General features: G+C 37.4%; 1 protein-coding gene across 2 annotated transcripts in view; it reads left to right on the top strand.

Moving 5' to 3' along the window:
* The window catches only part of TMEM117 (transmembrane protein 117), a 590,052-nt gene that overhangs the window by 450,807 nt on the left and 115,844 nt on the right, over window positions 1–23,401 (top strand). For both annotated transcript variants that reach the window (XM_018047901.1, XM_018047902.1), the window contains one exon: window positions 13,803–13,962. In XM_018047901.1, coding sequence (XP_017903390.1) covers window positions 13,803–13,962 — 160 coding nt within the window. The remainder of the gene's footprint in view (window positions 1–13,802; window positions 13,963–23,401) is intronic.

Genomic DNA, 23,401 nt, shown 5'->3' with positions numbered 1-23,401 from the left:
CCCACAGTGAACAGTTTGAACTATTATCACAAACATAAGAAAAATAGAGGTTTGACATTTCTTTTGAAGGTTCCCATCCATTGTACTAAAATAATGCTTATTGGACTCACACAGTCCCATCATCTTGTTATCAAACACGCAGTTAAATTCATGTGACATCATCAGTGTTGAATGATCTAGGCATGAGAAAAGACTGTAACATCTAACAGTGGAAATGAAGGAAAAGGGATGACCTTCTAAATTCTCTAAACTGAAAAGGAAGTTAGAATGGCACTAGAGCCTTTTGTTCTTAGATGAGGAATGGATGGTATTAGAGAGCTAAGTACCTGAACTGTAGCTTTAAGGAATGAGGACAGTAGACTGGGTGAAATGTATAAGTTTGAACTGGATGAATTCAGTTCATCCAAATTTTATTTATTAAAAAAAAAAAACACACAGAAAAATACCTACCTTTGAAAACTACCTACCAAGACTCATGCACCTCAGATCCTTTAAATGTTCTTCAAATTATCATAATATGATGATAAGTTTTGAAAATCACCCAATTTCATTAGGTTAATGGGTGATACCTTCAAAGTTTCCATTGGGCCAAATCAGATATTTCTGTGCCTGTACAAGCATACCACCAACTCCAGAGTGGATGGCCCTTTTATCTCATAATGCCACCAAAGCACAGAAAATTATTACCAATGAGAAATATGGGTTTGTATATTAAATACATCATCTCTAATTAAAAAAAAAACATTTAACTCTTATAATTTAAAAGAAAATTTCCTTACCTATTTGAGAATGAGATAATATATAGTAGCTTTATGCTTGAATACCTGTTGAATAATTTGGAGAAATAAGACTAAAGAATGATTGGATTATTGCCTTTAAAATGTAAAAACAATATTTAAAATGTTCATTTATTGTGTATATATCCCTCACAACCTCATAAATAGGTAAGCCAAAATAGCAAAGTGGCTGAGAGCTTGGCATTGAAGTCAGAGATGTACCTGTATGCATACTCAGTTGCTTTAGTCGTGTCCAACTCTTTGGAGACCATGCAGCTCACCAGGCTCCTCTGTCCAAGGGATTCTCCAGGCAAGAATGCTAGAGTGTGTGGCCATGCCCTCTTCCAGGGGAGCTTCCCAACCCAGGAATCAAACCTGCGTCTCTTACATCTCCTGCATTGGCAGGCGGGTTCTTTACCACCAGCACCACTTGGGAAGCCCCTAAGTCAGAGATACCCTGATTTAAATCTAAGCTCCCTATTTGATTAAAATCTAAGCTTTGTGATCTTGGGCAGGTTATTTAATTTCTGAAAGTCTAGTGTTCCTTATGCAAAATGAGGTGATTAATAGTACTTACCTCATAGGATTGGTTATATGAGAGTTGAGTGCAATAATATAATATCTACTACATTATAACTGCTATCATTATCATTTACTTCTTCTTCTTTATCATCATAAACATTGTCACCATTTCAGAGATAAGAAATTAAGCCTTAATCTTCTGAGTACACATAAATAAGTACTCTAAGCTATGACCATTTTTTGTCTTCCTTTGACAAGGTTTCTTTTAAATATATATATGAAGAGCTTTTCTCATAGAGTGGATCCAGACTAATAACCTTTTAGAGCAAAGATAGTTAAATTTAACTAAGAAAAATTGCTTTTAGGTATTAGATGGCATTTTAACATGCTTGAATGCACTTTGAAAGCATCTTTCTTTCTTGTTACATTTTAAGAAAAGACATTGAAAGAACCTTCCCTCTACAATTATTTGTGCATTTGAAGACAAGTAGCTGGGCCAAGTTTTCTTCTAAGGCTATTTTTTTTTTTTTTAATTTAAGTGAGCATTTTCCTGTGAATAGATGTTCCATGGAAGCCTGAGTTTATTTTCCAGATTGGATAGGTAACGATTTTGACTGATCTTAATTATGTCAGATTTCAAGACCTAAGCATTTCTATTCTATATCTGGCCTGGAAATATTTCCAGTAAGCAATTATTTTAGGATTCCAAGAATCCTAAATTTCTAGAGCTGTATTTTCTATTGCTTCGTAACACATCACCACAAATTTAGTGTCTAAAAAAACAACACTTTTTTTTCTTATAGTCTGTAGGTCATGTCTGGTATTATGTGGCGGCTGGATTCTCTGCTCAGGCTTTAGACAGGTTGTCAGCTGGCTTCTCATCTGGAGACGTGGTCCTCTCCAAGCTCATTTCTGTTGTGGGCATCTTTCACTTCCCTGTGATTATAGGACTAGCATCCCCATTTTTGTGCTGCCTGCCAGGGCTGCTTCCTGCTCCTAGATGAGAATGACCCCCTCCATTTCAACAACAGAGAAGCCTCCCTCTCACACTGCAGAGCTCTCCATTCCCCTTTACTGCTACCAGTCTCTGCTCTGAAAGAGCTCATGTGGTTGGGTTAGGAGCACCCAGATAATCTCCCATTTGGTTAAGCAAAGGCCAAGTCATCAGTAATCTTCATTAAATATGCAAGAATCCCTTCTGATATGTAAAGTAATATAATCACAAGAATGATATCTCACAATATTCATAGGTTCTGCCCAGACTCAAAGGGAGGAGATTGTACAAGGACAAGGATCACTGAAGGTCCTCTTAGACTTTGCCTGCTCCCAGCACCCAGCGAAATACCGAGGGTATATAGGTTTCTGTGGCTCTCTAAAGAAAGACAGCTCATAATCTGTTCTCACACCAACTTTGTTTCCAGCTTCCCTATTTCAATAACTATCATCCAGTTTAGCATGAGTTCTATTAATTTTCCCTTTCAAATTTATATGCATATATATTTTATCCTCTGTATCATTATAACCATACCATTCATGCTTTACTGCAATGGTCTATGTCCTATTCTTTCTCAGTCTGTGCTTCAACTTCTCTCCAGGACTTAAGCTGTTCAGCAAAATGATGATTTTGCTGGAGATATTTGAGTAAATGCCAATAAAATCGTCAATTACTGGTTAATTGCAACCAAATAGTCTTAAATTGATTTTCCAGATAATTTCCTCAATTGTCTCTTCCTCTTTGCTAGTAGAGATCCTGGGAGCAGAACACAAATTAGGCCCATGTCTGAGTTTACATCCAATTTTGCAATTTTCAAAGGAGTCTATATGTTAAAGAAAAAAGTGTCCTCAACAGTGGTTCATCTTCAGTCTTTATCCTGTAAAACCTCTGCCTAGTATTTGGCTGTTTTGACCACATATTCATTCTTGAAATTATCTTTCTGGCTTCTATAAAGTTGTTTCTTTGGCTGCCCTGGGTCTTCATAGTGGCCCTCTGCTTCTTCATTACGACTCTCTGGCTTTTCTTATTGCACTTAGCTGCCCTCTGTCTTGTGGAATCTGAACCTATGTTCTCTGCACTGGAAGGTGGATATTTAGCCACTGGACCACCAAGGTAATCCCCTAAAGTATTGTTTTATTTTGGATTTCTTCATATATCCTGTCATATGTCTCTGGCCTTCTCATCCACCAACCTTCTCTGGATATACCATAAAAAGAGATGATCCTCAAGATTCTGTCATTGACTTTCTGGGTTTTTTTTCCCCTTTTTTTATCTGAAAAATCTTATTAAGCTTCATGTCTTTAACAATTATGGGTTCTTTCGTTGGCTCAACAATAAAGAATCCACCTGCAATGCAGGAGAGGTGTCAGGAGCCATGGATCCAATCCCTGGGTGGGGAAAATCCCCTGGAAAAGGAAATGGCAAACCATTCTAGTATTCTTAACTGGAAGCTCTCATTGGACAGAGGAGACTGACAGGCTGCTGTACATGGAGTCACAGAAGAGTCAGACATGACTCAGCAACTAAACACACATTTTAACAATTACTTGTATTTGAATGAACCAAAACCCAGGGCCTGATCTATCCTTGGCCAAATTCCTATCACCAGCTGACTATTGATCATTCCTATATGGATGTCCTACCAGCCCCTTAAACTCAACAAGGTGTTCAAAACAGGATTCAAAATATTTCATTCCTGCTTTATTTCATATTTCTCACTTCAGTGAATGACTTCACAATCTTTTTAGCCACACAGTCTAGAAACTTTGGAAATATGTCACTCTTCCTAAAAGTTTCACTACTACCCACTACTACTATTTCCATATTTTCTTTCAAATTTGCTTTTTATCTGCAATATCCACTCCACTATTGCAATCTACTCATTTTTAGGTCTAATTTCATTAAATGTCCAATATACTTTCCATACCTGAATAAAAATAAATCAGATATTCCTGAAAACTTCCATAGCAGCATGGTTTTTGCTTAACTTTGGATTTGTTTGTATATGTTGCCTTCCTTTAGCTGGTGATAAGTTCCTTAAAGGCAGAGATCATTCCTCTGTCCCTTCAATTTATGTCTATGCCTTACATGCTCAAATATTTCTTGAATTTTCTGTGTCCATGCATGTGTTACAATATGACTTTCTTATTCAAAAAGCAATACTATTTGTCAATCTTGTACATTACCTGAAATAGCATTATTTTCTCAAGGAGCTATCTAAATTCTTGATAAAATTGCACTTTTACACAGCTTCAAAATTCTCCACTGATTGACCAGATAAGATGGATGACCTACTTTTCAAATGCCAGCAATCTACTATTAATTAAATCAAATTTATAAGTTGGTTCTCTGACTAATGCTGACATGCTCCTTTCCTCTTTTTTAGTGAAGTAGTTTTTTTTTTTCTTTCTAGTTTGTCCTGAATTATTTATAAACAAATCAAAGATTCTTCACAGGTTCCCAAGAGAAAATAAATATATATCTGCAGTAATAAAGCTTTAGATGTTTTAAAAAATCTTTTCCATTAGAATTCAAGAATGGAGCATGTTGTCTCTTATGAATCCTAATATTAATTTTTTGATCTTCCATTGTGACATGACATAATTTCTTTTACATATTTTTGTAAGACTGTTGGGAATTTTTCTATTTCTGTGGTCTATTTTGTCATCTTCTTTCATAGAAGTATTTTGTGTTTGTAATATCTGCTTTCCTAGCTATTATATTATGTACCCAGTATCTTTGAAAAGATTCTTTCTTCCAGGGGTACTTAAGTTCTGAAAGCATTCTTCCCAGTGGACAGTCTCCTGATGATACATCTTCTTCAAGAGATATTTGAAAAGATACTGAAAATATACTTTCAGCCTTGGCTTGACTTATTAAATATCTTGGCTTCAACGAAGTCACATAATTTTACCTGAACCTCCATTTTTAACAGTATATAAATTCATCCCAGTTTTTAAAACAAATAAATCATAGTTGGGTTCTGCTTACCCCCATAAGATCCTAGTTTCTCTTCTTTTTTAGAAAATAAATTTAACAGGAAAACATGAAACATGGTATGTTTAACTCAAAATTTCTGCTTGGCATGTTTAAAAGTCAAAAATGTATTTGGAATATCATAGCTCTTATTTTATTTTCATTAAATAAACAAACAGGTGTATAGTTCTTGCTGGCATTATCTGTAGTTAATAAGCATTTATGTATTTATCTTTATTACCACTTTCATTACTGATTTGTGGTAACATTTTATACCTGAGGTAACAATTAGTAGAGTATGTTTCACATGCTTTCTTCTATTGAATTGGTGAATTATTTAGTATGTACATGGTAATTCACTAGGAAGAAAAATTGGGTTGGTGAGTTTGCTAAGAGACAGAGAATTAGCATGCCCGTTAGGTCCATGAAGCCTAATTTTGCATTGCACAGGCCTCTTCCTTTGCTCTGTAAATACTGAAGGGACTACCATCAGTCGCAGAAGTATCTGAGCTTGGGGGCAGGTGAGGAATAAATACTATTTCCTCCACTCAGTTCAGGTCAGTCGGTTAGTCGTGTCCAAATCTTTGCAACCCCATGAACCACAGCACACCAGGCCTCCCTGTCCATCACCAACTCCCAGAGTTTACCCAAACTCATGTCTGTTGAGTCGGTGATGCCATCTAACCATCTCATCATCTGTCGTCCCCTTCTCCTCCAGCCTTCAATCTTTCCCAACATCAGGGTCTTTTCAAATGAGTCAGCTCTTCGCATCAGGTGGCCAAAGTATTGGAGTTTCAGCTTCAACGTCAGTCCTTCCAATGAACACCCAGAACTGATCTCCTTTAGGATGGACTGGTTGGATCTCCTTGCAGTCCAAGGAACTCTCAAGAGTCTTCTCCAACACCACAGTTCAAAAGCATTAATTTTTCGGCGCTCAGCTTTCTTTATAGTCCAGCTCTCACATCCATACATGACCACTGGAAAAACCATAGCCTTGACTAGACGGACCTTTGTTGACAAAGTAATGTCTCTGCTTTTTAACATGCTGTCTAGGTTGGTGATAAATTTCCTTCCAAGAAGTATGCATCTTTTAATTTCATGGCTGCAGTCACCATCTGGAGAAGGAAATGGCAACCTCCTCCAGTATTCTTGCCTGGAAAATCCCATGGACGGAAGAGCCTGGTAGGCTACAGTCCATGGGGTCACAAAGAGTCGGACATGACTGAGAGATTTAGTTCATTTCAATCACCATCAGCAGTGATTTTGGAGCCCCCCCAAAATAAAGTCAGCCACTGTTTCCACTGTTTCCTCATCTATTTGCCAATAAGTGATGGAACCAGATGCCATGATCTTAGTTTTCTGAATGTTGAGCTTTACTAGATTAAATCAATTGATTTATGCTTACTGTTTTTAAAATATCAGTAATGTGCCAGTCATTCGGAGAAGGCAATGACACCCCACTCCAGTACTCTTGCCTGGAAAATCCCATGGACGGAGGAGCCTGGTAGGCTGCAGTCCATGGGGTCGCTAGAAATCGGACACGACTAAGCGACTTCACTTTCACTTTTCACTTTCATGCATTGGAGAAGGAAATGGCAACCCACTCCAGTGTTCTTGCCTGGAGAATCCCAGGGACGAGGAAGCCTGGTGGGCTGCCATCTCTGGGGTCGCACAGAGTCAGACACAACTGAAGCAACTTAGCAGCAGCAGCCAGTCATTGATAATTAGTAATGGATGACACAGCCCAAATCCAAAGAACTTTGCAGCGCACTAAGTAATTTTTTCCTAAAACATGTGTTTTGTTCCACATCTAGAATTATGAAACACGAAGAAACTAAATTGATTTCTTGTGACCAAAACTAACTATGCTCTGTATCAATAAGCTATTTTTAAGTACCTCTGAGTAAACTGACATCATTCAGACACGACTAGAGAAATTCAGGCCACTGAAAGGAATGTGGCCATTTCATTTGTCACCTCTTATGTCAAAATTGCCAATGGCCAGGATTCCACATTAAGTTGCAATGGTTGGATACCGCAGAACTCCAAGGGGCATTGTTTATGTAGATTAGCATGCCAGGACCCTGTCCACATAAATTAAAATCTGCATGGCCAGATGACCCAACTCAGAGGTGCCTTTTTTAGCCACCTCTTTCATGCCCTTTCAGAAACAAGAGTTGCTAAACATCTTCTTCATTTCAACTTGTTCACTGCATTTTGAGCTCCTGCTGTATTCAGGGCACTTTTCTTCATGGAATAATAGAGAGATATAAAGATAAATAAAACATAAACATATAGTTTAATGGACAGCATTAAAGTCTAATAATTTCCTTTACCATCTCCAAATCCCCATAGAGCCACAAACAAGATAAGTTTAATAACTGCATCTTGTTTCACAGGATCCTATCTTAACACATCTGTTCAGGTTGGCCAAGAACTGACTGTAGCATTAAAGAAAGCCACATGAGAAGCTGTGCCCTTTCCCTAGGTCACTAAGCAAGCATCACCTTTGTGTTCCCTTGGTGCTTCTTGCTCGTAAGAGTGGGAAACAGGAAGGACACTAAAACCGTTTCTTTATGGACTTCTAAGGAGCAATCTTGACTTCATTAGCTAGGTGATGGTGCTGAATAAACCCATGAATTTCAGGATGAGCTGGCTTGAGGCTCTAGGTGGTGGTGGTTTTACTCACAGAGTTGCAGTGGTAACATTGGTCATTAAAACAAGCAAAATGAAAAGTGTCAGGATTCTCTCATGGCCATCTCTCAGGTCACAACTTCTGTGTGCTGGTAGTTGGTGTTCCAAATGGAACTGGATGTTCGAACTGGCTCTCAGTTTTACAATGGAAAGTGAAGAAGAGTATTCTGTTTATGCCTGCTTGTTTTATTTTCCCCTCTAAACAACATGGTGAGAAATAATGATATTAAATCATTTTAAATTCTATTGGCATGTCACATTTCATTTTATGTGTTTAGTACTTTAACATATGAAACTATAACTAACTTAATTGTAAGATTAAATTTGCCATCTTGATCCATGCATTCATTCTTTTTTATAGTGATAACATTAGAATTTTCATTTTTAATAAGTTTCACAGAATTTTATTTTCTTATGAAAAATTATAAAATACTATCTGACTTGTTTTGATTGAGCTCCAACATTTTAACACAAGTACTATAGAAAGAAATCAAAGTGATTTTTACTTCTTTTAGCAGTTACAGTAATTGTGCCACATAATCAGAAAAAAATATGATATTCATGACTGGAATAAAAGATTATAAACATTTTAGAACATGAGTAATGGCTAATCTATTAAAACATATGAAAACATTTATTATGTTGAATCACATGAAACTGCTATTTTTAGTAGTATAAAACATGATCAAATTTTGATGATTTTGTTTTATTCAGCATATAACGTATGAGTTAGGAGATTCTCTACATCCCTGCTGCCTGGTTTAGTCAAAATGAAATTGTGTGATGATTAACACTGAGTTAGCCCTCTGTGGATAATCCAAGCTCAATACCAGTTCTTCTCTCTCTTGATTTAATCTCTGATTTCAGACTATTTAATTGTGCAATAAGTCTGTCTTACAGTGGTTATGAACGGAAGAGGGAAAGCAACATTAACTAGTTACTTAAAATAGAAGTTCAATATTTTTTCAAAAATCAAGAAATTAAGAGTGAAAGAATGGTTAAGACTATGAATTAAACCACTATTGGGGAATTATCTTGATTCATTTACATGCACTACTCTGTTTCCAATCAACATACATAATAGATATTTGAGTAGATTATAAAGTATGTTTCCAGATGAGATCCAGATGATATTAAATTTTTTAGCATATCTGCAGATTTTTAGCTAAAGAGAGAAAGTAGTTTACTACAGGGCAAGTCCTGTCCCTGGCAATCCATGTGACATGAGCAAGTTCCCTAACCTCTCTGGAAGCATTTAATTTTCTCGTTTAACTGACAACTAATAGTGCACATATAAATTCACAATTCCATAGCAACCCTGTGGTTCCCAGGAGCCAAGCCCAAAGATTGGGCAGTGAATTAGAAAAGCTCTTTTAACCCTTCTTGGTCTCACATTCTAATTCCTATTAATTTAAGAGGAGTTAGCAGTAATTGAGGGAAAGCAAACACACTGGAAATTTGAAAACATGGATGTGAGACTAACCACTTCAGCTGATAATTATGTGTGAGTTCTTTCTGTTTGACTGGTGGCCAGAAACCAGAGGCAGTAGAATTGATGAGCCAGGATGTCCTGCTGCTGCTGGCTACAGCTTGAAAAGAAATAATCCAGATAATTGTTTAATTGGAGACTATTTAAAAAGAGAAGTTGGAACTCCCAAGAATCATGATCCAGAGTAAACATCTTTTCAACCATATTGGTTAAATAAAAACCAAAGGATGCTGCATTGATGGCTAGCATCCATGAGGATCCATTTTCACTATCCTTTTTAACCATTTCCTGTCAGTTCTTGTTAGAGGCTCTGTCACTTTTACTTTTCAATGTTAAGCATTCCTGGATCATAACTTTCCAACATTAAACTTACATTAATAATAAAAATGGAAAATGAGTGAGATCTTAGCTATGGATCTAGTAATGAGAGAGTAAAATCAAGTGCTTCAAATGAGAGGCAGTGTGTATAGCAGTTATTACACAGATTTTCATGAGTCAGCCTGGGTTTGAGTCATCTTATATCTTTTATTTTATGTAATTGATAAAATCCATAGCACAGGTTCAGTTAACTGAACTTTCACTCACTCAGTTTCTGCACTTGCAATTTGGAGTTAGTTGATATTGGATTGTAGTAAGAATTATACACACACACACACAAGAATTATACTAGTTAATTTGTGTAAAGCTCTTATACCAGTCTGTGACATATTGCAGGTGGCATGCCTGTAAATTTTTGTTGTTGTTTAGTCGCTAAGTTGTGTCTGACTCTTTTGCAACCTCATGGACTGTAATGCACCAGGCTCCTCTGTCTGTTGAATTTTCCAGGCAAGAATACTGGAGTGGGTTACCATTACCTTCTCCTGAGGATCTTCCTAACCCAGGGATCGAACCCATGTCTCCTGCACTGCAGGCAGATTCTTCGCCACTGAGCCACCTGGGAAGCCCATGACTAGTAATTTGTTATTGTTACTGTTTCCTTCATAGAAGTTTCACATAAAAGTAACTATTTTTGTATAACCTAATAGAGTCATGGCTCTTTGAAACTGGTGCTTTAACTGAATTATCATAGCATGGTACAATCTATCAGTTTTATAAGAGGTGGTTCAGAAAAACAAATCACAAGCAATAGTTTTGCTTCCACAAACTGTCTACATCTTATCTATATCTAGATAAGGCATTGAATGTAATTTTGGAGGTGGAATAACCAATTAATGGATTTTGATCCCCTTTTCCTTTTCTTTATTCCATCCTCTTGACTTTATTTTTAGAGCTCCTTCTCTGAGCTATGCATTCATATTTAATGATTGCCATTTTTATTCTTTTTGTAGTATTAAATATTAAATATCAGGCAGAATACTTCCTTTAATTTCTCTTTGGAATAATAAAATATTATAAGTAACTTTCTCTTGAGATCTGTAGCAATACTCTTTGTCAAAACAGAAGTAATTAATAAAGCCAAGAAAGCACCTAGGAAAAGTTCTTAGGAAGAGTATTATTATTTATCGGGTAAATAAAATATATCAAATAAACTAAACATCTAAGACATGAATTGGTATAGATTTGGTCTCAGGAAGCTCTGAGACATTCTGGTCTCAGGAAGTTCTGTGGAGCTCTGAAGCTCTACAACAGATATTATGATAAATTCTAATTACCAAAGAGTTTTAATAATTACTTTTAATGACTATTCACAGTACAGTGAGATTATTAGCATGAGTAAGAATGACTCCTTTGAACAGACTGTGGTTGACAAGGAAAAGGGGTATAGGGGAGGGATGAACTGGGAGTTCAGAATTAGCAGATGCAACAATTTTGTATAGAGTGGATAAACAACAAGGTCCTATTGTATAGCATAGGGAACTGTATTCAGTACCCTGTGATAAACCATAATGGGAAATATGAAAAAGAATATATATATGTGTGTGTGTGTGGGTGTGTGTGGGTGTGGCTGCATCACTTGGCTGTACAACTGAAATTGACACAACATTGTAAATCAACAATTCTTCAATAAAACAAATTTTTAAAACAAAATAACTTTGTGAATTTTGTAATAGGTGAGACTTGTGATTATTCATCAAACAGTTATTTCAAAATCTCATATTTTGTCACCTAAAAATATGCCTCTGCATTAATATTCAATTTTACAGTATCAGTTACCATACTTAGACCAATGAAGTAATATTAAATATTAATTCTTATGTAATCAACTGTCTTCACAAAAATAAGATTTCAGGTGTCTCTTGGGGAAAGTGCAGCAATGACATTAAAAATACTAACCTATCAACCACAGGCTCAGACCAATAGGATGGATGCTAGCCTTGGAGCTGTAACCCTGTTTCACCAAGACTTCACCCTCTCATACTGGATAACAGGAAGGTTCGGGAGCCTTGTGAAATAGGCAGAAAGGGACAAGCTTGAGAGAACTGGGATCCCAGCCATTTACCAACCTGTACCAGACAGGGAAGCCTGGCATGCTTCAGTCTATGGGATTGCAAAGAGCTGGACAAAACTGAGTGACTGAACAAGTTATACAGTGTATACTAAGAAGTATATATATTCATAGCATCCTTGTGAAGCATACATATGAAAAGCCAAGAGTGAAGAGGAAATACCTTTATTATCAAAAAAGAGCTTCAGAAAATAGTCAATATCCATCTATTCTTCGTGAAAGTTGTTATATTTTTGTTGACAAAAGAAATTGTAATTTAATTCAAACTTGCTTAAAGTTTCTCAAAACTCAAGAAGACAAAAACAAATTGACTTAAAAATTTTTTTAATTCCATTGTTCTTATGTTTCACTGTATAATATTTGCAATTTCTTTCTGTTGTAGTTAACAATTATTTAGGATTTCTCTCATGCTCATTTAATCCATTTGGATTTCAGGAAATGCTTGAAGATGCTCTAAACATTAGCATAGATAATTTTTAATTTATACTTTGGAGATAATGAGTCAAGTTCTTTAGAATCCACAATTTTAATACATTTTAAGATATTTTTATTTTCTAAAATAAAAAAAATGTATCTTTCTATTCATAGGGTAAAAATCTAAAGAAGAGTTCATTATATTCATTTTATAAAAATATAACCTGTTCCAAACAGAAAGTTGTAAAAAGGAAACTTCAAGTTTTAGTTTAGAAATTTGTAGTTTGTTCAGTTGTTAAGAGAATTCTAGGATGATTCATATTATTCCATTTTTCTTTTCTCTATTTTATTTATTCCTTTACATTAAAATTATTTTCAGAATATTTTTTCTTTTTCATTTTTCTTCATATAATTCAAAACAATATCTTTGTATAAAGATCACTCTAAAAGCAGAGGCTCTACTACATGATGGACATTCTCTGGCAGATTGCATTTTCACCGCCCACATTTCAGATTCACTTTGAATATCAGTATCAAAGACCAATTTAAGTATTTTCTTTAAGACTTTATTTGATAATTGTTACAGTTTCAACCAATGTTCTTTGAACTCCATCTGCATATAATTGTGTATGATTTTATGGAGGCTATAAAAATATATAAAAGAAAAATCTCAGGCCCCTAATATCTTATGGGCTTCCCTAGTAGCTCAGATGGTACCAAATCCACCTGCAGTGTGGGAGGCCTGGGTTCGATCTCTGGATTGGGAAGCCATTCCTGGAGAAGGGAATAGCTACCCACTCCAGTATTCTTGCTTGGAGAATTCTGTGGACAGAAGAGCCTGGTGGGCTACAGTCCGTGCATTCACAAAGTCGGACATAACTGAGTAACTAACACACACAGTATCATGTAACTAGGGATGGGGGAATCAGACGTTGTGTGACCTGGATAGGTCACTAGGCCCGAAGTGATCTATGATATGAGTCCCATGAGAAGAGGTATGCATTCGGCATGTAGAAGTGGCTTCTCTACAGAGCTCGTCAGGCTATGGGGATGATGAAGGAGACCCCATCTATCTATATTCTCTCTTTTTAGAATGATCATGGAATTCAAGGACTTTCTTACCCATCTGCTTTAAGTATGTCTGCCACCTTCAGTAAAACCATGTATATATAATGAGAGTTACAACCAATGCTCTCTTTGGAATGTATGGTATACTAAGTAAGGTTATTTATAATATTTTGTTGTAATTATTTGTTCTATAGTCAGTGCCTTATTTTTCTTTGGGAACATTCTTGAAAGAGATACTATCATACCTTTTTCTAATTGCTTTTGAAAGAAAGCTCAAGTTGCTTCTCTTTTCATCTTCCTTTTGGGGATTATGCCTTAGGATAAGTACTTGGCAAAGGGTAGATGTTTAATACAGCAGCTCATGTGCACTCGCCACTGTTTGTATTATTACTCTAATGTTCTTTACTGTCATGTTCCTTGCAGGACAGTTCTTTTTACTCTGACGTCTGTGGTTGTACTTGTCATTACAACTGACTGGATCAGCTGGGACAAGCTGAATCGGGGATTTTTGCCCAGTGATGAAGTTTCCAGAGCCTTCCTGGCTTCTTTCATCTTGGTCTTTGACCTCCTTATTGTAATGCAGGTAAATGTCTTTGTATTTTCTTCCTCTACTGAAGCCACCCCAAGCTTTGTTCTCTATATTGTAAACATCATTCAGTGAAAGGCCCCATAAAGCTAGAGAAATGCATAGTTCACAGTTGCTATTAATGGAGCCTTCTCTAATCATATTTTCAGCCCTTTTGCTGGGAGTATAAGCCAAATGGGCTTTTATGAGAAGGGCACCAAGAAGTCATTGTATGACCATTGCAAGGTGGCCCTGGAAACCATACAGAATGGTTTTGTTTTTTGCCAAAGCTTCAGGGGAAAAAAAAATCACTGTCATTTAGTAAATGGAAAGCTGCAGAGATGAGGATGATATAAAACCAATGAAGCCAAGATAAGCAATTGCCAAAGCAACTCAGGGTTTTAAAGCAGTTGAAATGGAATAATATAAAAATGCTTTTTCTGGTTATGGAAATTATCACTTTCTTTCAGCATTCACAAGAGTTCATTCCATTTTTATGTAAACAATATTTCTGCCCTGCTTAGCAACAGATTGTTTGTAAAGTGGCTTTGTGCTAACCAGTGCTACTCATGTAATCTTCTGGTGTGAATGCTTTGGGTCCTAGGGATGTTCCTTTGAGTTAAGCAGAAAGAGACATTAACTATCACTTGGCACTTTGGCACTTTGGCACTTTGTCTTGTTCATTAAATGTCCATCCATTTGCTAGACATTCTCTTACTGCTTTCATAAGGCAGTTTTGTGTTTTCCTCTCCAGAGGCATTGTAAGTCACCAGAACAAAGGCTCCATTGCTGAAGGGAAAATAAACTTCATTATCTTCAGAATTTATGTGAGATTTCACAGAATACTAGACTGGTTTTCTCATTTCTAGAGGCAAAGAGATGCCTTTATAAAAGATATTCTTTAGTGTTTTGAAAGAGAATAACAATCTGTTTTGCTTTGTGGTTATTGTTGTTGTTTTTGAGGGGGATTGTATTTTTGTTTCTTTGTTTTGGTATATAACATTGCCCAGGCATGAGACTCAAGATCGTTCCTAGGATATATTCTTTTGTGCTGTGCTTAGTCACTCAGTTGTGTCCAACTCTTTGCAACCCCATGGTCTGTACCTCACCAGCCTCCTACGTCCGTGGTGATACTCCAGGCAAGAATACTGGAGTGGGTTGCCATGCCCTCCTCCAGGGATCGTCCCAACCCAAGGATCAAACCTAGGTCTCCTTCATTGCAGGAGGATTATTCACTGTCTGGGCCACCAGGAAATGGTATTATTTTAATGGATGACAATTTAAAATACATTGTTATTTTTAAGAATTAAATAAAATTGAATTATTGTCTCATCTAAAACTTGACATACATCTTTTTTATTTCCTGTGTGAAAGTTTAGCATAGTGAAGAAAGCCCTAGGGAAGCCCTGGCAAGGTTCCTTGTCTCTCACTTGCTGTAGGACCTCCTCTGGATATTTGTAAAATTAAGTTTATAGCACTTACACAATAATGTGTCATGCGTTAGTTGTTTAAAGACTATTTTTATTTTCTTTCATCTAACACTCCTCTTAATGAATATGCTATCATTTGTAAAATATCTACTTTGCCCAAGTGGCCTACTGGTACCTCTTGAACCCATCTTAGTGTCAGAAGTATTCATAGTCAAGTAGACCATTATCTTTTCATTTGTATATGTGAGAGTATAAGTGTCTTGATTTCCTACTACCATCCACCACCTTTTACCTTCTTTATATAGTTTTAATTATTCTTCCAATAGGTTCACTAAAATCAGGGATTGAAGTGGGAAAATGTAATGTTACAATTTGCCAATGTTATGGGTCACTCAAAGAGTATTTAATAAAAGAGAGGTGGAAGGAAGGATAATCAGGATTTATGCATGCAGAGTCAGCAGGATTTGGAAGGAAAAGGCATTCTAGATGCAGGAAATGGCATGAAAGTGTGGAGTCAGTAAATACTAAAGTGTTCAGAGAGTGCCCAGAACACCTTGACTGAAGATGGAGAGTTTCTGCTGAGGAATATATCAGTTTGGACTGTTTTGGCTACAAGTAACAGTAACCCTGCCAAGCCAACGTAGTCAAAGGGGAAAGGGGGAAATGTATGGCTGCATGATGAGGCTGTCTTGCAGAATTAAAGAGGAGGTATGCAGTAGCATTTTAGTGGCACACGAAAGCAGAGACTAAAGTGTAACAGGAAGCCCAGACCAAGCCCTTATTCTCCAGCTCTCATCTTTTTTTCTTCGCTGCTACTTTCTTATTTTCTTTTGCTGTAAAGCAGCTTTTTCAGCTTTCCAGTTCACATGGAAGAAGATGGCCACAGTCAGCACCTGAAAGAGAGACTGCTCTCTGGCTGTTGGGTCTGCCTCTGGATTCCAGGGAAGGAGTAGCAGGGACCAGATTGTCCTACATCCGTCTGTGTCCTGCTGGGAGTGAAGCAGTCCTAAAGATAAATGGGGGAGAAGTTGGGCCTCAAAAACCAGATTAATAGGTGTCTAATACAAGGAGGAGTAGAAGATGAGGCCCCCCAGAGGAGGTCTGATTAACTTCTTTGCTCTCTCTCTCAACCCTTAGTAAGCCAGCCAGGCATACTGATTCATCATTTGCTACGTCTCTTGTGGGGCTTCCCAGGTGGGTAAAGAATCTGTCTGCAGTGCAAGAGACACAGGAGCTGAGGGTTCAATCCCTGGGGTCAGTAAGATCCCCTGGAGAAGGGCATGGCAACCCACTCCAGTATCCTTGCCTGGAGAACCCCATGGACAGAGGAGCCTGGCAGGCTGCAGTCCATGGGGTCACAAAGAGCCAAACATGACTGAAGTGGCTGAGCATGCATGCCTCTTGTAACCTCATCTTTCCTTCTCAGTCCTCTGCCACCATTCCAGTCCTGACTCTCCTCTGTTCTATTGTAAACTAATCTCCAGTTGAACCTTCTGCCTCCAGATGTCCCTTTGGCCCATATGCCCTATACAACTCACCCTCCTAAGTTTCCAATCTGAAACATCATGATGTGTATGTCACTTTTCAACCAAAAATATTGTCAGTGACTCCCATTGTGAAAGAATGAAGTCCAGACCCCAGGAGCTCTCTGTTAGTGCCCTGTGTGGTCTGACCTTATCTATGTATTCTCTCACATCGTCTATGATCTGGCTCTGCCCCAGCCCTGAGGACTATTACTTGACCCCAGCAGCTTAATTCCAGGATGTCTGTGATCCTCTGTTTCTTTCCCAGATCACGTCTCTCAGTCCTGTTCTGCTTGTTTTGACTTGACCACTGAATACCATTCCAGTGCCCCCTCATTAAAGCCATGGGATGACTTCCTCCTTGCAACTCCTGAGGCACATTTTACCCAACCTGCAAATCAGCATTTCACCTTTTCCTGCTTGGTAGAGCATAAGCCATTGCTTATAACTATCTGTCCCTGGAGCCTCTCTAGCACAGAGCCTTACATGTGCAGCAATAGACTCAGAGTAATAACTGCTTGATGAGGATAAAGTAGTGGCATTTTGGCACCGAGTTTCATGCAAACTTGGTCCCCTTCTGGGAGCATCATGTTGAAGTTCAAGGAACTAGTACATGTGGTGAGAGAGTGGATTTAAGGAATCAGAGCCTCAGAAGGCATATATATTCAAGCTTTTAAAAATATCTAACACAAACGTCCTAACAAGTCCATAACCAACTAAGCTCTGATCTAATCCACTTCATATCCACATATTTCTAACAAAAGAGAAATAGGAAAGTAGAGAAATTGGTGGAAATGGAGAAGTAGTTTTACTAAAAGGTTTTGCCTCATTAGAATTATTTAAGTGATTTAAAAGTAATTGGTTCTAGGCTTTTATAATGGTAGGAAAATTCAACTTATATGATTGAAAGATGTTTTAATGCTTGGTTAAAAAAAAACCATAGAATCTTATAGTATGGCTATAAAGATTTTATATTAACAGGACTAGTAGGCCCATTCTGAATATTTTCAGAGAAAGTGCAATTATTTATTTTTATGACTTTTAACTAGAATTTTTCTACATTTTTCTGAATACTATTTGTTGTAGCACATTTTTCTGAGTTTTAGTAAATTCGCTAGAACTAAGGCATAAACAGATGCCAATAAACTATAACATGACTCATATAAATCACACATTACTGTAGAACACAAGAAGTAAATTGTAAAGAACATTCCCTCTGAGGAAATCTTGTCTCAAATTTGTTTATGTCATTTAACTTTTATATACTCCTTGAATTCCTTCCTTAAGTATTTAATCTGCCATTATATTCCATCTGGGATTCCCTGATAACTCAGGTGGTTAAAAAAAAAAAAAATCCACCTGCACTGCAGGAGACCTGGGTTCAATCCCTGGGTTGGGAAGATCCCCTGGAGGGAAGGGCATGGCAACCCACTCCAGTATTCTTGCCTGGAAAATCCCCCATGGACAAAGGAGCCTGTCAGGCTACAGTCCATGGTGTCACAAAGAATTGGACACAACTGAGTGACTAAGCACATATATCCCACCTACTCATCTTTTCTGCTATATTGAAGAAAAGATATACCTAAGACATATAAGAATTAAAAATATATGTTGTCCAGGAAGCAAGGGCTTCCCAGGTGGTGCTAGTGGTAATGAACCCATTTGTCAACGCAAGAAACATAAGAGATGTTGGTTTGATCCCTGTGTGAAGAAGATCCCCTGGAGGAGGGCATGGCAACCCACTCCAGTGTTCTTGCCTGGAGATCCCATGGACAGAGGAGCATGCTGGGCTATGGTCCATAGAGTTTCAGAGTCAGACACAACTGAAATAACTTAGCACACACACACAGGGTAAGCAAAGAACAAAATGTGTCTTAGGGGTTCACCAAAAAAGAAAAATAAACAAAAGAGAGATAGCAGTGTAGACGGAACAGGAGGGAGGAGCTTCAGAAAAGAAATTAAATTAAGACAAGCATCTTGAATTTTAGAAGACAGAACAAGGAACAAGAAAAAATTTTCCAACTAGCAGCAGTATCATAGTCATCAATGTGAAAACTCAGTTTTGTTCCATTAAGATAAGAAAACATTTAAAAATTCATTTCTAGTGTTCATCTTAGCAGGTGCTGGAGACAGAGGATAGGGGAAAGGAGATCAAAGATCAGTAACACAGTGCACAGGAGTCTGTAGCTGCAGAGAGGAATTCGCAATTTAATGGAATAGATATGAGTAGAAAAAATAGAGATATTTGAAAAAGACTATATTTAGATGAATTATTCAGGTTGAAAGTAAAAATTCCTGCCTTGACACTTTTAAATTCAGCTAACCCACCCTCCCAAAATATGAAGGCTTTAGAAGAAGGAAATTCCTCTTCATAAGTTAGAGAACGTTCTGGGGTTTTTACTAGACAAGAAGAGAGACAGAGTGAAAGATGGAAGAGAAAGGAAGAGAAGGAGGAGGAGAGGTGAAAGGCTAGAAAGATAGATATAGGCAGGAGTGAGTGGAGGAGCCAGTAAAATTTTCCAGTGTGTGTGAGTGGGTGGAGGTGGGCAGGACTAGGCAGTGGTGATGACCACAGAGGCCAGTGATGCTGTCAGTTCAGTTCAGTTGCTCAGTTCTGTCCAACTCTTGGCGACCCCATGGACTGCAGCACGCCAGGCTTCCCTGTCCATCACCAACTCCCAGAGCTTGCTCAAACTCATGTCCATCAAGTCAGTGATGCCATCCAACCATTTCATCCTGTGTCAACCCCTTCTCATCCTGCCTTCAATCTTTCTCAGCATCAGGGTCTTTTCAAATGAGTCAATTCTTTGCATCAGGTGGCCAAAGTATTGGAGTTTCAGCTGCAGCATCAGTCCTTCCAATGAATATTCAGGACTGATTTCCTTTAGGATTGGCTGGTTGGATCTCCTTGTAGTCCAAAGGCCTCTCAAGAGTCTTCTCCAACACCACAGTTCAAAAGCATCAATTCTTCAGCGCTCAGCTTTTTTATAGTCCACCTCTTACATCCATACATGACTACTGGAATAAACCATAGCTTTGACTAGATGGGCCTTTGATGGCAGAGTAATGTCTCTGCTTTTTAATATGCTCTCCCGGTGGGTCATAGCTTTTCTTCCAAAGAGCAAGTGACTTTTAATTTCATGGCTGCAATCACCATGTGCAGTGATTTTGGAGCCCCAAAATATAAAGTTTGCCACTGTTTCCACTGTTTCCCCATCTATTTGCCATGAAGTGATAGGACCGGATGCCATGATCTTAGTTTTCTGAATGTTGAGCTTTAAGCCAACTTTTTCACTCTCCTCCTTCACTTTCATCAAGAGGCTCTTTAGTTCTTCTTCACTTTCTGCCATAAGGGTGGTGTCATCTGCATATCTGAGGTTATTGATATTTCACCTGGCAATCTTGATTCCAGCTTGTGCTTCCTCCAGCCCAGCGTTTCCATAGGTTAAATAAGCATGGTGACAATATACAGCCTTGACGTACTCCTTTTCCTATTTGGAACCAGTCTGTTGTTTCATGTCCAATTCTAACTGTTGCTTCCTGACCTGCATGCAGGTTTCTCAAGAGGCAGGTCAGGTGGTCTGGTATTCCCATCTCTTTCAGAATTTTCCACAGTTTGTGGTGATCTACACAGTAAAAATATTAGGTATAGTTGATAAAGCAGAAATAGATGTTTTTCTGGAACTCTCTTGCTTTTTCAATGATCCAACAGATGTTGGCAATTTGATTTCTGGTTCCTCTGCCTTTTCTAAAACCAGCTTGAACATCTGGAAATTCACAGTTCACGTATTGTTGAAGCCTGGCTTGGAGAATTTTGAGTCATTACTTTGCTAGTGTGTGAGGCAATATATCTATTGTTAAATTTTAATTTTTTCTTCGTTTATCAAAAATGCTTTACATAACAACTCTGATGGATTGGTGTGGGAAGGTTAAAAAACTGTTGCGCTTCATACCTGGATTGGTATAACTTAGCATCAAGATAACATCTGTTGAACAAAGTGCCCAGGTGGTGGAGAAAGTCATGAGTTAAACTGCTAGAATTTACAGGTAAATACAGGGAGGTTTTGAACACATATGTGTTTCCTTGAACTTTTCTTCTCTTTAACAGCTTGTCCTCTAGAAATCTTCTCTCAATACCTTGTGTGTTTCTTAGATATATATAGATATATATAATATACATATAGGTAGATAATATGGATTAAATATTCATTGTATATGTAATAGCTTTATGTATTTCAGAGTGATGGGAGAAATCTTTTTAAAAAAGAGACTTTTAAAGGGAAAAATAGATTTAAGGATTATATTTTGGTGAATATGTGTGAAAACACTGTTGATGCATCTTTTCAATGCTTCTCTTTCTTGTAATTTATCTATGTACTTGCCTATTACTTTCATACCTACATACCTACTTTCCTCCTATAACATGTGAGCTCAAGGAGAAGAAATGTATTTTTTCATTTTCACAGCTAATTTATGTTCAGTATGTTGCAGCCTTACCATAAATATTTTGCTGAATGAAAGAATAAATAAAGGGATGAATATAACATTATTTCAGGAAAGCCAAAGAATATGAGATTTTTCAAGAAGTAAAATGTTTATGAACAGCAGGAGAATGAACCATCAATACTATCAGATTAGGTCATTTCCACTGAAGTATGATCCTACAGTAATTAAATATCCAAATAAAAATCTGAATAAAATGCTCAGTTAAATATTAAAAAGGACTCTTTGGTCTAGTTGGAAAGCACTTAAAGAGAAGTAATATTTTCTGAAAAGTAATTATTAATGCACTGAAAAAATAATTATGAAGATTACATTCAACAGTCATTTCACTGAATTACATTTACAAATCTAAATTGTATTTCTTTTCTGTTCCATGCATCATTGACTATTTAAAAAAATAGACATTGTATCTCTTGATAGACTTTATTTAAAAACTCCATTCACCTGACTTTAGTAGGGCACTTGTTTTGAGAGCGGAATCAGTTCCTTTAGAACATAGGGCAGAGCAACAAGCATGAAGCTATTTTAATTAAATAGCCATAGTGTTTTGACAAGTTGGCATATATTTGTAGGATGAGTTATTTCAACTGTTTTGTTTACAGCTTACTTAGAAAGGGTTGTTTAAATGTCTGTCCTCCAGTTTTAGCATCTTCTTCAGCTTTGGGAATACTTTATATAACTTTCTTCAAAGTATTTAAAACTTCTCTTCACATTTATTTTATATCTTCATTTTCCTTATGCGATTTCTACACTCCTGTTTGAAAACACAGTAAAGGTGATTTCTGTCATAGGTCGACATGATGATATGAAATAAGGATTTATCCTTTAAATAATACCTGGATTAACCATAAATGCTGGTTCTCTTCATGATATGTGTCTAGGAGATCGAATCGCAGCTTTATTGTCACCATTTTGTGCTTCTGACATCATTGTTGGTCCAAGTGGATAATAGAGACATTCAAATTGTAGCCCCATTTAAATGCTTCAGACCCCAAGGTATTTTGTTTAAAAAGAAAAGTTAGAGGATAATCACAGAGGGGAACCTCAAATATTAATTAGTAGTCCCAGAAACTGGTCTCCAAATAGCAGACAGACTTACCATAAGTCATGTCTATGCAGCGTGATGGAGGCCAACCAAGCAGGCAGGAGGTGCCAGAGAACAGATTTTGGCAGAAGGTGATAGGTAAACTGGAAGCATTGGGGTTATCAGGCAAAATAAAATTTAGAATTCAATTGCAGTATATGACAAACACACTCACTCGAAAATGAAACTAATAGTCTGGATAGCATATGAAATAGATCCCAGTTTGAAAACAAGTGGGAAGGTCTATGAGGGATTATTGTGAGCAGGAAAGATCACTCAAGTCTTTATGGATAATGTGGGGGAGAATGTAGCTTGAAGGAATGATAAGATTTGTTTAAGCAAGTGGAAAATAGAGACATTCAAGTGGTAGCCCCTTTAAATGCTTCTGACCCAGAGGTATTTTGTTTTTTAAAAAAGAGCTGGAATATGATTTTTTAAAACTAGGAAGATATAAATTCTACACTATTGCACATGAGCAGTAATTTTTTCAAAGCCACACTGAGGCAGCAAAACAGAACTCCCTTAAATTAGTATTTTTCCAATGGATGCATTGTTTGCAGGTGCTGTGGCATGATCAGTTCTTGATCATCACCCCTAAAGAGTGTTCCAGCCCTGGCTGCTACCCTATCTTTGTGCGGATGTATCATGGTTCTCCCTGGATCGCATGTATTGTGTTGCCATTTGTCATTGCATCAATTATACATGATAAAACAAAGTATGATGTTGAAGACTAACACATTCAGTCATTTCATCAGGCCCTCGGCTTCACTGGGGCAAGTTTCAAACTGGAAGTATTATACTACAGGTCAGAGTTTTATAGGTTTGTTGTAGAATGACAAACCGATAAGACGTCCTCATGAAGAGGACGTGACCCCACCAGTTGACCCACAAGTGGGATCTAGCACTTGAAAGGCTCC

Source organism: Capra hircus, chromosome 5 (assembly GCF_001704415.2).
Source record: "Capra hircus breed San Clemente chromosome 5, ASM170441v1, whole genome shotgun sequence".
In the NCBI taxonomy this organism is placed as follows: Eukaryota; Metazoa; Chordata; class Mammalia; order Artiodactyla; family Bovidae; genus Capra; species Capra hircus.
This window is presented reverse-complemented; position numbering and strand designations above follow the sequence as displayed.